Genomic DNA, 16,924 nt, shown 5'->3' on the forward strand with positions numbered 1-16,924 from the left:
AAAAAATAAAAGTTTAGGTAGATTATTTAAATAGGTATGCAAATACACACATAGAAGAACAAAATGGAGATGAGAATGTAACTGGTCATCTTTGTGCTCTCCTTTCTATCTACACACATAACTTTAGTTTAGTTATTGAAGAACTACTATTTCTGTGAAAGAATAAATGTACAACATGAATAAAATGTCATGTGTATAATAAGACACTGTCCACAAATGACCTACCTTCTAAAAGTGAATCATGTAAATAATGGAAGAAGGTATTTAAGCTGTGCAAAATATCTAAATCAAACCTCAAATTCTCTTTCAAATTTACCTACTGTTCAAGGTTTGCTGTATTCACAAACTGCACCCTCTGCCTTTGAAATATGGTGAATATGAACTTGGGTTTTGATGTGTATTTGTCTGCTCTGCACGCTTCATAAACCTGTCCACCTTCTCCTCTCAGCAGCTGCTTGCTTTTAACGTAATTAAGACTGGACTTCCTTCTTACATTAGCTGTCTTAAGGGGACCCTGTACTTGGAGAGTCAGTATGGTCCTTTATGAGCTAAAATTATGCTAGTCTTGGTTTTGAGTATGGTCCCTAAATATCATGGTGATGGGTTTATTAGAAGTATTATACATCAATATCCTCATGCAGCTCATTCCTCCTAGGGTATTGGCTGTTTCCCTTATCTCAATACTTAGAGTGCCTCGAACAGACAGAGGACATGATGCCTTCCCAGATCCACCCCACTCCCTGCTCACCCTGCCAAAAAACTGTCAAGAAGGAACAGAGAAGAATCTTTGTTCTTCCTGCTTAGCAGCTGCACTGAGCTCACAGAGACAGTCAGAACTCTTAGTCGGTAAACTCTAGCAGAAGATTTGCCAAGGTTCTCTAGAATGTGGCAGCCTTGGGTTTCCCTAACTACCATGCTAAAGATTGAAGAACTTTTCTCAGCCCTAGCTCAGTAGAGCTAGATAGCAAGGATGTGTGGATTTGTTCACACTTGTGCTATATAACTGAGTTGTTTAACTTACCCAGAATATTCTTTAGGATGGAAGGAAGTGGCAATCCAGACTGAGTGGACTTCAGAAGACCCCATTAGTATACCAACCACCCATCAACACCAAAAACCAGAGGGAAGCACTGGAAGGAGTCAGATAGGCCCAGGAGAAATGAACATATGTGTATAGAGGGTAGAGTGTGTGGCAGCTCATGTTTCCTCCAACCGACAGTAAGGTTAAATGATGGACCAGACTTGTTAGGGGAAAGAGAGCACCAGATGAGTAGTCCTTGTGATGGGGAGAAGGAGGAATGATTCAAGGGTAGAATAGTGGGTACCATCTGTATTGGGTTCCCCATGGAGGCTTAATCCTCCAAGCCTTCAGGTATTGGTTCACTGTCAACTCTTTTGAAGTAAAATGCATGTTCACATTGTTCTAGTATCATTAATGAATACACTGCAATTAGACAGAAGCATAATCTTATCTTATCCTTTAAATCTGCTCCTCCACTTCTGACATACCTCCATATGTCCAGGCCCACATCTCTTCTTATCACATTGATACCCCCTCACATATGTTCTATAGATACCTTAAATTTCAATGGCAAAAAATGAACTTCTAATCTTTTCTCCTAAACCCTCTCATCTCCTCAATTGCTCCATCATTACCGCCCCAACCTATCAAACTTGCAGTATTAGAGTTTTATTTTACTTTTTTTACTTCCTCCTCAGATCCAGATTCTCTCCAAAACTTACTTTTTGTGCATACTTCTTAAATATTTCCCCAAATACATCCCCATTGGCAAAACTCCTGTTTTCTTTGTTTTCTTTCACCCAAAGTACAGAAACCTCCACGTTTCCAGCATTTGCAACACTCACAGCAACTCTTTTCAATATATGCAACATTCTGCAACTAAATAACCTTCTCCCACTGCTCTGACCCTCTCCTCAAATCTCTTTTCTTGGTCCCAGTGTTCTCCTGCATTAAGTTAATACCTGCCCTTATTTGTAAGGCTTGCCATACCTCTGACCCTGGCTATATCTCATCTCCTGTCCCTCCCCACTTTGCTCTCTGGGCTCTGTTCACTCTTTTGGTCTAGTTATTCCCTATTGCTTCTCCTCAAAAGCTCACTGTCACACTGTCCCCACACTGCCTTCTTCTTACACCTGAGATGACATCATTCTACTGGTACACCAAGCATCCTCACTTCCTCCTTCAAATCCCTGTTCAATTTTCAGATTGCTATCCAGCACTGACAAACTCCTTTGTGCTCACTTCTCCATCCCTCTCCCTGACCTAGATCTTTATTTTAAAATATCAATGTGAAAAAGACACTCTATGACTCACATGATTATTAGCTTTGACCCTTGCCCTTTCTTTCCACCTTTCTTTGTTTGCTCTCACCATATTTTCTGTTGCTCTAATTTAGCTACTAGGCTCTGCAGGGCAGGGACCATGTCATTTTAAAATCTGTGTCAAGTACCATGGGGCTATGGTGATATATCAGTATACCATTACCTCTGTAAGAAAATAAAACAATAATTGTCTTTATTTTTTCTCTTTACTATTAAACTTTTGGGTGAAACTGATGCTTATGCCACATAGATCACCTAGGGTGAACAAGAGGATCACACATGTTGTTGTGGCCAAAAACAGACAAAGTCATGCATCACTAACAACTGCCCTCTGACCAGACTTGATGGTTGTCTGAGGGATCCACACTTTGCTACCGTACATTGGCTTAGCAAGCTCTGCATCCGATAAGAAGAAAACCACATAGATACCAATACATCCTCACAACAGCAACAGCATTTTCATCTTATATACTATATATCCTCCTCATGCCAAACCAGCTCAAGAACCTTGTTAGTTAAGTTTATTTACACAACTGACTGATATACCGCAATCTCAACCCATATTATTCCAGACTTGGGCATCTGTTCAGATTGCTGTGATAGGCACAGGGGGTTAGACACAGAAGAGTTTAGAAACTCATCTTTACATTTATTTAATATAAATCAAATTAAATCAAATTACACCTAGACATATCACATAAATTATAGAATGGGCTAATTTCTGAAGTGGAAATATATTTGCTTGTATCAAGTGCCTGGATTTAAATAATCACAGAAGTATTTTATTTTGACTTTTCTACAACATAGAACATACAATAAATAATAACAAACCTACTTTTCAGTTGTATTCTGAGGACTCAGTCCTTCTAAGGACACAATCAGACATTTACAGAGCTGCTATACAGAGCTCCATGCACAATCAGGCCTAAGACATTTGGATGCTTCCAGTATTACTGAATAGAGAATGGAGAGCATTTCCTAGCATGAAAAATAAACCTTATCTAATATTTGCTTATATTTATGTACTGCTAAGCATGTCCACAGTAGCTTATTGTTACCTTTGTAGTTCACCTTGAAGCCAATTGAGCCCACACTTTCATCCGTTTGAAGGTGTAACCACATCTGACTGTTCATGCTCACAATTAAATCTGGTACAAAACTTCCCGTTAACCTAGAAGAAAAACAAACAAAAATAATATTTAATGAGAAAATCATCTGGAATTAAATATGAGTTTGTCACAGATATAAAATCCAGGTAAGGAAGCCTTGATTACAGCCCTCTGAGAACCACAGGTACATAAAATTGATTATGAGAAAATTAATAGTTCTTAACTGTTTTTGGTTTGCAACAGTAAAAAATAAAATCAGATTAATTTTGTTTCATCTGTGCCATTGACACTTAGATTTGATAGAGGAAAAAGATAGAATCTATTCATTTTTTAAAAAATAAATCTTTTTTTTTAATCACAGAATGTTACTGCTTTGTAATCATAGAATCATAAAACTGGAAGGCTCCTCGAGAGGTCATCTAGTCCAGTCTCCTGCACTCAGCAGGACTAAGTATTATCTAGACCATTCCTAACAGATGATTGTCTAACCTGCTCTTAAAAATCTCCAATGATGGTGTGACATTGAACTTCATATGTTTTATGGAAATATGCTTATGAGTGTGAATATGATGTAACTGGAATATGCTTTATGCAAAAGGTCTCATAACAAAGGTTATGACCTACTGAATATATACCTCCTGTTTGTAAGCATGTAACATTCTTGTATCTGAAGCTACAAATATGAAGTATAAACCATTTACATTTATATGTCTGAGGACATATTGTAATTATGCAAAGTGTGGGCCATTAATGGTGGTTTAGAATCTTGATGGCACCCATTGACTAGGACAATTGGTTGCAAATGGTTTATTTACCTGCAAACCTTCCTGTGTACATGTGGGCCAACCCACGATGAACAGAGACTAGGGGGTCTTACAGTGACATGTGACCATGTCACATGAGACTGGAATCCATCTTAATCCTTGTACTTTTCCATTGATGAGGCAGGGGTGGGGACAAGCACAGACAAAAGATTCCCGCCTTGTGCCAAAGATTTAAAAGGGGGTTAAGCGGGACAAATGGGGTGGCCAGTCATGAGAAAACCCCTGCTTACTACCTGAGATGTTTGCTGGATCTAACAAAGACTGTACCAGGGGAAAGGATTGGGTCCAGACTAGGATGGAGTCTAGTCTGTGAAAGAAGCTTATTGGAACATCTTTGAGGGTGAGATATTACCTGTAATCAGTTTCTTAATGTATTAGGCTCAGACTTGCTTGTTTTATTTTCTTTTGCTTTGTGATTTACTTTGTTCTGGCTGTTATTACTTGAATCCAGTTAATCCTACTTTTTATGCTTAATAAAATCACTTTTCTTTATTAATAAACCCAGAGTAAGTGATTAATACCTGGGTGAGCAAACAGCTGTACATATCTCTCTATCAGTGAAACAGAGGGCAAACAATTTACAAAGTTACCCTGTATAAGCTTTATACAGAGTAAAATGGATTTATTTGGGGTTTGGATCCCATTGGGAGCTGGGTGCTGGAGACAGGTAACCTGCTGAGCTGTTTTTAGTTAAAGTTTGCAGCTTTGGAAGTGTGGCCCAAACCCTGGGTCTGTATTGGAGCAGGCTAGCATGTCTGGCTCAACAAGACAGGGTTCTGGAGTCCCAAGCTGGCAGGAAAAATGGGCTCAGAGGTAATTTCGGCACTTCAGGTAACAGTCCCAAGGGGATCTCTGTGACCAAACCTGTCACAGATGGAGATTCCACAACCTCCTTAGGCAATTTATTCCAGTGCTTAACCATCCTGACAGTTAGGAATTTTTTCCTAATGTCCAAACTACACCTCCCTTGCTGCAAATTAAGCCCATTGCTTCTTGTCCTATCCTCAGAGGTTAAGAAAAAAAAATTCTTCCTCCTCCTTGTAACAACCTTTTACATACTTGAAAACTGTTATCATGTCCTCTCTCAGTCTTCTCTTTTCCAGATTAAACAAACCCAATTTTTTTTCAATCTTCCCTCATAGGTCATGGTTTCTAGACCTTTAATAATTTTTGTTACTCTTCTCTGGACTTTCTCCAATTTGTCCACATCCTTCCTGAAACGTTGCACCCAAAACTGGACATAATACTCCAGTTGAGTCTTAATCAGCGCAGAGTAGAGCGGACGAATTACTTCTCGTGTCTTGCTTACAACACTGCTGCTAATACATCCCAGAAGGATGTTCGCTTTTTTTGCAATGGCATTACAATGTTGACTCATATTTAGCTTGCGGTCCGCTCTGACCCCCAGCTCCTTTTCTGCAGTACTCCTTCCTACAAAGTCATTTCCCATTTTGTATGTATGCATCTGATTGTTCCTTTCTAAGAGGAGTACTTTGCATTTCTCCTTATTGAATTTCATCCTATTTACTTCAGACCATTTCTCCAGTTTGTCCAGATCATTTTGAATTTTAATCCTATCCTCCAAAGCACTTGCAACCTCTCCCAGCGTGGTATCATCCGCAAACATTATAAGTGTACTCTGTATGCAATTATCTAAATCATTGATATTGAACAGAACTGGACCCAGAACTGATCCCTGCGGATCGACTGGGATCCCGCAGGGATCAGTTCTGGGTCCAGCATGATTGTGAACAATCCAGCATGATTGTGAACCACTGATAACTACACTCTGGGAATGGTTTTCCAACCAGTTTTGCAGCCACCTTATAGTAGCTCCATCTAGGTTGTATTTCCCTAGTTTGTTTATGAGTAGGTCATGCGAGACAGTATCAAAAGCTTTATTAAAGTTAAGATATATCACATCTACTTCTTCCCCCCATCCAGAAAGCTTGTTACCCTGTCAAAGAAAGCTATCAGGTTGGTTTGACATGACTGTTTTTTGACAAATCCTTTCTGACTGTTACTTATCACCTTATTATCTTCTAGTTGTTTGCAAACTGATTGCTTAATTATTTGCTCCATTATCTTTCTGGGTACAGACGTTAAGCTGACTGTTCTGTAATTCCCTGGGTTGTCCTTACTTCCCTTTTTATAGATTGGCACTATATTTTCCCTTTTCCAGTCTTCTGGAATCTCTCCACTCTTCCATGACTTTTCAAAGATAATTGCTAATGACTCAGATATCTCCTTGAGTATTCTAGGATGCATTTCATCAGGCCCTGGTGACTTGAAGACATCTAATTTGTCCAAGTAATTTTTAACTTGTTCTTTCCCTATTTTAGCCTCTTCTGACCCTACCTCATTTTCACTGGCGTTCACTATGTTAGACATCCAATCACCACCACCTTCTTGGTGAAAACCAAAACAAAGAAGTCATTAAGCACCTCTGCCATTTGCACTTCTGTTATTTCCCCCCGCCCCCATTGAGTAATGAGCCTACCCTGTCCTTGGTCTTCTTCTTGCTTCTAATGTATTTGTAGAATATTTTCTTGTTACCCTTTATGTCTCTAGCTAGTTTGATCTTGTTTTGTGCCTTGGCCTTTCTAATTTTGTCCCTACATACTTGTGTTATTTGTTTATATTCATCCTTTGTAATTTGACCTAGTTTCCACTTTTTGTAGGACTCTTTTGATTTTTAGATCATTGAAGAACTCCTGGTTAAGCCAGTGTGGTCTTTTGCCATACTTCCTATCTTTCCTATGCAGTGGGATAGTTTGCTCTTGTGCCCTAAATAATGTCTCTTTGAAAAATTGCCAACTGTCTTCTATTGTTTTTCCCCTTTAGACTTGCTTACTTACTAACCAACTCCCTGAGTTTGCTAAAGTCTCCCTTCTTGAAATCCATTGTCTTTATTTTGCTGTTCTCCCTCCTACCATTCCTTAGAATCATGAACCCTATCATTTCATAATAACTTTCACACAAGCTACCTTCCACTTTCAAAATCTCAGCCAGTTCTTCCCTATTTGTCAAAATCAAATCTAGAACAGCCTCTCCCCTTGTAGCTTTCTCCAACTTCTGAACTAAAAAAAAAAATGTCTCCAATACATTTTAAGAACTTATGGGATAATTTGTGCCCTGCTCTGTTATTTTCCCAAAAGATGTCTGGGTAGTTGAAGTCCCCCATCACCACCAAGTGCTTTGGATGATTTTGTTACTTGTTTAAAAAAATACTCATCCACCTCTTCTTCCTGGTTTGGTGGACTGTAGTAGACCCTAGCATGACATCACCCTTGTTTTTTACCCCTTTTATCCTTACCCAGAGACTTTCAAGAAGTCTGTCTCCTATTTCCAACTCAACCTCAGTCTAAGTATATACGTTTTTAATATATAAGGCAACACCTCCTCCCTTTTCCCCCTGTCTATCCTTCCTGAGCAAGCTGTATCCTTCTACACCAATGTTCAAGTCATGCTTATTATCCCACCAGGATATTCTTCTTGTTCTCATCATAACCTATCATGGTAGCGATAACATAGGAAAAGAAAAAAATAACTGAAACATAGAAAAAAGATTAAGGTCCTGACTGCAGAACCCTTACTCATGTTAGTGAGAAATTACTCATGTAAGTGGTTCCCTATCCCTCGCTTCCAGTCCACTGCTTCAACCACTAGACCATGCAATCTCTCCTGAGTAGGAACAAAACCTGAAGTAACTCTCCCTTTTAAAAAGGGAAACAGTTTATTTAGGGCATTTTAAGTTAAACTGTTTCATACCATTCTCAATAAGAGACAATAAGAAAAAATAATTAATTTATGTTTGAACTCACTAGAGTATAATTTTCAGAAAAAAAACATCGAATATTGATTTTAAAATTGCCAGCGGTAGAGAATTGACAACAACCATTTGTTCCAATGGTTAACTAGTCATTGGGTGAAAGAAAAAGAAAAAAGAGTGATTCCATATCTCAGTGGTTAGGTTATTCACCTGCGAGTGGGAGGATTTGTGTTCAAATCCCTACTCCAAATCAGGTAAAGGGGGGATTTGCACCCTGGTCTCCTACATCCTAGGTAAGTACTCTAACCACTGAGCCAGAAGTTATAAGGGCACCAGCAGCAGCAGAGTTTTGTGCAGGGCCTGATCTGTTAGGCAACCTCTGAGATTGCCTACCAGATTGAGCCCCACAGGCAAGACTATGGGGGGGGGATACCTCGTTTGATGATCCTGCATGGACTTAGACGTGAGCTAGGCACCGAGGCATTAGGACAGGCAGCTGTCCAGTGGCAGAGTTTTAGGTGTGTAGGGGACTTTAGTGGCAAAAGCTTGGATGCCTAGGGACTTTAGGTGCCTACAGGATTAGGAAACAGGTAAGCAGAGGTTTTGAAGATCTACATTTTGGATTTAGGCACCTAAAGTGGCAGTTAGGTGCCTAAATCCCTTTGTGAATATAGCCCTAATGAAAACTGTATCTGGCAGAATAGTAGACACCACTTCTTTTTATAATGTGTCCTTTTTTTTAAACAGAATGTGTACTGAACAACTCTTTTTTTCTAAGTTGGCAGAGGCCTGTCTATGAGAACAGATGGGTTGCAACTAACTTAGCTCAGTTTCCTTTCTTGAAAATGAAGCCAGGATCATTAGAAAGAGATCAGACAATGTCTAGGAGTTGTTTATCTCCTAAAAAGGGCATTCAAAAATTATTTTCCAATTCAAGTCAATCGTTGAAGCTGTGATGGAGCTTCAAAATGGATTATTTAAAATACATACTGTAGCTAATTTTAGAACTCTTCCCTGATCATCTTAGCCTGCTTCTGTTCAAATACTCTTTTTTGTGAGAAATTCACGTCAGTTTCCCACATCTGTGTTGACAGATGGAGCTACTATACAGACTATTGCCAGCACTGAACAAATAACTGCGTGGCAGAAATTAAATAATTAATGTATTAAATGCTTATTCCTGCTACAAAAAGAATATATCTTGCCATGACTGGCAATTTCATAAACTGCCAAGTTAATAACAGGATGTCTCTCCACTAGAGCAAGCATTGGTGGACTGGCCACCTCTAGATTTTGGTAATTGTCTCTGGTAGCTGGCTGATTCTAGATTTTGGCAACAGCCATTGAGAATTTCCAGACCTACATTTAATTTTGGTCTCAATGGAAAACATTTTTATAATATAGGGCCATGGAAATTAGTACAATTTCTGTTTAATAAATTCATTTTTTCCACATTGTTGGAAATTGCCATTGTGCACAAAATACCTTAGCACTTTCATGGGGGAAATGACCCTAAACTTTCACAAGGTTTACCCCACTTCTGTAAAATTAAAACACTGACAATTCATTTTGTTCACCCCTAGCACTTTCCTGAATGGCACTTTGCAAATTAGGAGCTAGATCCTCACCTGTTGTAATTATAGCCCCCATTGACTTCAATTAAACTACACGAATTTACTCAAGTTGATGATGTGGGCCCCAGGTGCTTTGGGTAATAAGTGTCTAGCAGTGCCTGGTATAATTAGTGGGTTCAGACACTGATAATCTTCCTAATTAGCCTTGGTAAAGTGGCAGGTAAACACGTCTAACAAGGATTTGATGACAACATTCATGGGTAGGACTTTGCATTCTCACCGTATTATATGAAAATCTGCTGGAAGAAAAACGATTGAATTGGGTGAGAGAGAGAGAGAATGACCCAGGGTCCAGTCCCTCTGCTCCAATCACTCTTTCATTATTTATCTACAGCAGAAAAGCTTCAACAGGAGAGACCGAGGGAGCCCCACATTGGACTAATCTCTAGCTCTGTCATTACTCTCCTGAGAGGTGGAGACACTTGTTCAAATTTTTTCTCACACTTTAGCAGAGATGGGGAAATTAAACCTGGGTCTCTCCCATTCCAAGTGAGTGTGGTTAAAAATTATAAGGTGGGTACCATCACCTTCTCGTCCTTCTGGATTTTGAATGAGCATACCTGTGGGATGGACCCCTGCACATGACTTAGGTGGCCAAATGCCTGTCTTCCCCTGTTTCATGAATCACTTTGAGGCTTAGGTGGGAGATGTGTGTCCAGATGCCTAAAGGGAGGCAGCAGTGCACATGCCCAGAGGCAGAAACTTAGGTGCCTAGGAAATTTTTACCCTGAAAAACAGGTGCTGAGTTTAGATGTCTACATGGTTCAGCAAGAGTGTAGTGAATCACAGTGGAGCCAAAACAGGGACACAGCTGCCTAAGTTCTTTTGTGGATTCCACCCCAGCCTCTAAGTTGCACAGTAGCCTATTTTTTCTATGTGGCCCAGACAGGAAAAGATTTAAAATTTTCTAACATTCCCTAATTATCTACTGCCTTGACTTACATTGTTAATTCTTCCTGAGAGGTTTTATACCTAGTGACTGCCACAAGCTTTATTACAAAACAATTGATACTCAGACACTTGGGGAACAGAAACAATACCTATGTGTCAGATGTGACCAGTCACAACAAACTAACACATCTCAAAATTCAAGTATGATTTTAAAAAAAAACATAGAACCTTCAAAATAATTTGAGGAAATCATGTTCTGGTCATCAGCATCCTCTGAACTGAAAATATTTGTTGCAATTTAGTTGCTCAGCTCTCTACTGATCACAACTTCCCTGTTACATTTGATGTTAATCCTTACTTAATAGAATATCATGACAATTTGAGTAATGCATTGATAAGAGAAAATGATACAGAGTTCATTCATATTCTTGACAGCTTCAATACTGTAATTTCATCATTCTTCAAAATATGCCTCATTATCAAATACATTCTTGTAAAATATTAACACCTTTAATGAAACCAAACCAGTACAGAATGGTTCACTACATTTGTCAAAATGTAAAATATTGCTGCACTGTATCTGAATGTGTTACAGTAATTTAAGTGCCAAAGATAATAATACCAACACTTCATTTAAGTGGTATTAGAACCTGAAGAATTAGTACTTAATAAATGCTCTCCCCTCAGATGAGGCAGTGTGGTCCAGGGAAGTAGGAGCATGTGAGTTCTAAATTCTGTCTCTACCTGTGACTGCTGTGTGCTCTTGGGAATGTCATTTAACATCTGTGTCTCACTTTCCCTGTATAAAAATGGGAATAATAATCTTACTTTCTAACTTTTCAATATAATGTGAATAATGATGTATATATAGTCCTTTGAAGATATATATTGCTATACAAATATGATTGCATTTGAAATATTGAGGGCTTCGCTACATGTAACACCAACAGACCCCGGTTGTTGGCGGGCGGGATTGAACCTGGGACCTCTGGAGCTTAGTGCATAAGCCTCTACTGCATGAGCTAAAAGCCAACTGACTAACTATAGAGCAGTTTCTTTCTCTCTCTGTCTCCAGATGGGACAGAACACCACACCCAGAAGATGTGCAAGTTACATACTTCCCCTAGCTGAGGAAGCACATCCCGAGCTTCAGAGACTTCCCAGTTGAAATCCTGGACGAACCCCCACTTGTAACGCCGACAGAACTTGGTCGTCGGCGGGCAGGATCGAACCAGGAACCTCTAGAGCTTAGTGCATGAGCCTCTACAGCATGAGCTAAAAGCCAACTGGCTGTTACCTTAAGGCTGTAGAGCAGACACATTTTCTCTCTCTCTCTAAGTGGTCTCAGTGCCACTAGATGGGACAGAACACCACACCCAGGAGGTGTGTGGGTTACATATACACAGTTTTTGTGCTGATTTAAGTCTACAGGGTAAGTTACTGTGCATCAAGCCAGGTTGTGAATCTACAGTGCACCATCTTGCCACACAGTAATATCCCAGATATTGACAAAAAGGTAGGAGTACAGAAAAGAGCCACAAAGAATAGTTAGGGTTTATCTTATGATGAAAAGGGTAATATTGCTAAGGGAGAGTCATGATGAAAGTCTGTAGACACTTGAAGGGTATAAATGCCAAGGAGACAGAGCAAGGTTCAAGGCTGTATAATTAGGAGTAATTAGATGAACTTAAGAAAGGGGAAAATAAGGTGAATATCAAAAAGATCCTCCTGACATTGTGCACTATGATCTAGTAAGCTTTGCTATAGACACCTAAGGGATGTGATAGAAGCCTTATTGCTCAGGACATTTAAAAACACTTTAAAACAAATGACTAGAAAATGTACTGTAGGGAATAAACTTGCATCCGCAGGGGGTGGACTAGATGTCCCTATAAGGTCTTTTCCATTTTTAACTGATGATTTATTTTGTTTGAACAAATATGTCTATTTTTGTCCAGGATTGAACTTTTATGTTTGATTCATTTTATACAGATATATTATACCCACTTGAGAAGCTACCGTTTTGTTTTTCCCAGCACTTTCATTATATGAACTCTTATATTCAGAGTTTAAAACTCAGTTTTGAAAAATAATCAGAATGAAAGTCGGCACATAAGGCCTCTGTTCAGAAGTGATTATTAAAAAGATATTTGTTAAAAAATATATTAACCCTTCTCCCCATTTGCATATTATTTACGCAGCTATTTGCAAAAGACCAATCTCTTATAAATAGAGAAAATAAATGGGAAAATAACAGATTTTTTGGTTCATCTTTAATTTGGAAAATAATTTAATTTTTTTTTCAGGTAAAATGAAATATTTTATCTCAAAATCAAACATTTCAATTTTGATCATTTTCAAATGTTTCTGAATTTATAAAATAAATTAAAGGGAAATTTTGAACTAAAAAGTAGTTTCAAAGTGAAAAATCTAAAAGGTTTGATTTTGAAAATATCAATGTTTTTTTCCCACAACAATTTTGTGAAATGTTTCAATGGTGTGCATTTGTGTTATTCACAGAAAAAAAAAGTACTGGCCAAAAAGTTTCATTTATGATCTACTCATATGATCTACTCATATGAACTTCTCTAAGCAACAAAATATTATCTTTATTTATTTTTAAAGAAAAATGAAGCAAATATGGAATACTAAATTAAATGCATACAAATGGACCTCATGAAAACAAATCACACACAATTTATAGCTACTTTTGCTCCAGATTATTACAATTGAAAAAGATTAGAGGAAAAAAACCCAATACAACACAAGTTAACGAAAGACAACTAATGTCAAGTTACACTGTTCTGCCCCTTTCAAAATACATGGAAATTAAGGTCAGAATAATTGTTTTATATTTGATGTCTTTTTAAACATTATTAATTAAATATATTTTTATGAACTTGGCTTCTTGGGACTGATCACCGCAAGAGAGCCAAACACCAGCAGGTTAAGTAAATGACAAATCTGAATCTAGGACCCAACAAACTGATTATTATAAAATAGATTTAGGCACATAGATACTGTGGTGATGGGTGGCAATCTAAAACCCAAAGATAGACACTCAATAAGTTACCTGCACTAGGTACCCAGGACTGACGAACTCATAATATTAGATGGTTTAGGTAACAGCAATATTTAACAGGAAACTACAGAGACGATCTAGCCTGTGTTCAGGGCTTACCTGTCATAGTCAGTGAGCTATAAAGGTTCCTGTGGTTCATTTGCTGTCAAGATGGGCTTATTAAAGAAGACAATTACTTAAGCAGTACATTTCTCTGTCCATTCCCTTTCCTCTATATCACATTCTTAATCCGACCACCCAGCCCTTGCAGAGGAACATAGTAACCCTGGGAAAACTGCATTTATAGGCTTATTTTTAGCAAAACACAATCAGTCTGCCTGAAGAAATGGGCTACATTATTCTGTTTTAGCTCTCATGCCCATCTTCTTTTGAAACTAGAATGGTAAATATGAACTAAAATACCTTATCCTATATGTCAGTCTTGAATAATTTGATGAGCTCCATAAGATTATTTTTTTGTTGGTGTTATTCATCTCTCAGGTTATACCAGAAAATAATTTTGTCCAATCTATGCATCATTCAATACCACCAGAAAACCCTATATTAAAGTAATTCTGCAAAGCATATCAAATCAACAGAGACTTACACTTGCAGCACAGTTTTAGGATCACCGACTTCCCCTCCGTCACCAATTGTCAGTGTGTCGTAGCCAATCTCCAGATCAAATTCTTCAAAATTTATCTGAATAACCTAGTAGAAAAAAAAAGCTCTTAAAATGTAAGAAATTTCATTATGAGTGAATACAGATAACTTTCAAACAGCAAAAATAAAACAAAACCCTAAATAAGTAATAGCTATACATATTAGTGACATTTTATTTGATACTACCTTGTTATTAACTTGAAAAATTGGTTAATGCAATATTCTATTAAAATAAAATTATTTTTATGTGGCACCAGTTTTCTGGCATTTTAGAAGTACCTACATTTCAATTATGTGGTTATTGTACTTTTTATATAGTACACCTCTACCTCGATATAACGCTGTCCTCAGGAGCCAAAAAATCTTACCGTGTTATAGGTGAAACAGCGTTATATTGAACTTGCTTTGATCCACCGGAGTGCACAGCTCCGCCCCCCCCCCCCCCCCCCGGAGCACTGCTTTACCGTGTTATATTCAAATTCGTGTTATATCAAGTCGCGTTATATCGAGGTAGCGGTGTACTGTATAATTGTATTACATTTCCAATGTGGTACCCTGACAGGGCAACATAATTACTTACTGAGGATGAAATTCACTCCTGCCTATATTAAATTTAAAAATTTTGCTTTGTCCAGGAAATTCTGAAGAGATGAGGACATAATTAACACACCCCATGCCTACAACCAAGTTTTGGTGGTACAAAGAAGCCTCTGAAGACATTATTCCAGCCTATAGGTTAAACTGTTACATATTTTTATGAACTTGTAAAAAACATGACTGCCAAAGGTGAAAATTTTGTTATGCTTCTGTACTCTAAACTGCAGTATGAAAGATATTTAATTATGTGCAGCATGCATGTTATATATTATGGAGAACAACTGTCAGCTCCATATTTAATGATGAGACGAGTTTTGCACTTAAAGCAGGAATTTAACCACTTTGTTACATATTAAAAATGCAGCTTACCTTCCCCATCAATTGCTTAAGCTACATTAAAAAAAATAGAAATAATGCAGATACCGCAAATGTCCTATATAATTAAAAATAATTGAACTCTTGTGCAAAGGTTACATTTTAAGGTGGGTTTTTTGGTGGGGGGGGGAGGGTTATGTATATATGGAGAGAGAGAGAACTGAAAATTTCTCCTTCAGCAGCAGCTGTCAGATAATGTTCTGCTCCAAATGATTCCACAAGAAAAATGCCATCTTTCAAAATGGCTGTCATCTTCCCATTGTTCTCATCAAAACTGAAGCCAGCGCTGCCCTTAGTTAGATGACTATTATGAAAAGGGCATATCTCTACCGTTGCTATGAATGTGATTGAGTGTCTCCTCCTAAGAGTATAGGGGCCACCAGCACTCCGAGATAGTTTGGCTTCATTTCTTTTAAGAGCATTTGGAGGGGCTGACCATTTTGAATAGGGCAATTCTCCATGTGTTTTCTGAAGGAGATAATTTCATACACCAAACCCTGCTGACAGTAACTTTACATGAAAAACAATGGAAAAATTACCATTGACCCTAATTATTTCTTTTCAGAAGGTACCAAATCTACTCCAGAGAGAGGGCTGTAGGGAACAGAAAACAGTGGAGTGTGTGTGCACATGCATCCATGAATTAATGTAGTAGCAGAAGAGAAAAATGATTGGGGGGGGGAGTGTGGTTGGTAATGGAGGGAAGAGGAAAACTGGTGTGCGTTTCAGGGAAATATAAAGGACAATAAGAACACGGAATTTGTGAGGGAATACAGAGGAATATAGGAAGGTGCAAGAGGCGGGCGAATTTGCGGGACAAGAGCTTTACACTGCTCTGCCAAGCAAAGTAGCTTTAAACTCAGCTTCAGTGGCCAGTATACTCTGTCTGATTTGGCTTTTCTAGAGTCAAGAAAAACAGCCAAAACATGACAGTGAATCTGACCATAAAAGCTGAAAAATTAATAAATAGATTTGAAGTTGATACTTCATATCTTCAAATCATTAGAGATATCACTTGTTAACATTTTCATTTAGTTCCTCATTTATGGATCATGTGTGCAATTTGTAAGTTAAAAAACCTTGGAAATTCCCAGACAAAAATTATGTTAAGATTGAATTAAGATCAAGAATTCATATTAGTAATTTGGGGTAAAATACCTTATACAGCTATTGTAATTATCCAAAACCCAAGCATTATAAACCCAGGAAATAAATGGTTACCTATATGCACTGTAATTGTTGTTCTTTGAGATGGAAATCGGAGAGAAAATTGCTTGTGGAGTACAATAACAAGAACAGCATTTTTCATTCTTCAAGTAGTTGCAAGCATTTAGTCCACTCAAGTGACTCACACCCAGTACTCACAGGAGGAGGGGCTCAGAGTCTATTTAAACAATGACTTCAGTACTGCTTTCCCAAGGTCTGCATCTGACCTAAATGCAGTGGTAACTACATAGCGCTTGGTAAAAGTACGTACTGAAGATCAGGTAGCAGATGTGAAATGTCCAATATTGAAACATCAGTGAGGAATGCTATCAACATTGTTTGGGCCCTTGTCAAATGAGCCCATAATCTTTATGGAGGTATGGTCTGAGCTACTTCACATGCTCTCATCCAGGAAGTTATCCACCTGTAAATCATCTTTGCAGAGATAG

General features: G+C 38.1%; 1 protein-coding gene across 1 annotated transcript in view; it reads right to left on the bottom strand.

Moving 5' to 3' along the window:
• The window catches only part of CSMD3 (CUB and Sushi multiple domains 3), a 1,099,171-nt gene that overhangs the window by 535,609 nt on the left and 546,638 nt on the right, over window positions 1–16,924 (bottom strand). The window contains exons 12-13 of the mRNA XM_026659890.1: window positions 14,242–14,345; window positions 3,402–3,514 (exon numbers count right to left, since the gene is read on the bottom strand). Coding sequence (XP_026515675.1) covers window positions 3,402–3,514; window positions 14,242–14,345 — 217 coding nt within the window. The remainder of the gene's footprint in view (window positions 1–3,401; window positions 3,515–14,241; window positions 14,346–16,924) is intronic.

This window comes from Terrapene carolina, unplaced genomic scaffold, assembly GCF_002925995.2.
Source record: "Terrapene carolina triunguis isolate 2854851 unplaced genomic scaffold, T_m_triunguis-2.0 Scaffold58, whole genome shotgun sequence".
Lineage (NCBI taxonomy): Eukaryota > Metazoa > Chordata > Testudines > Emydidae > Terrapene > Terrapene triunguis.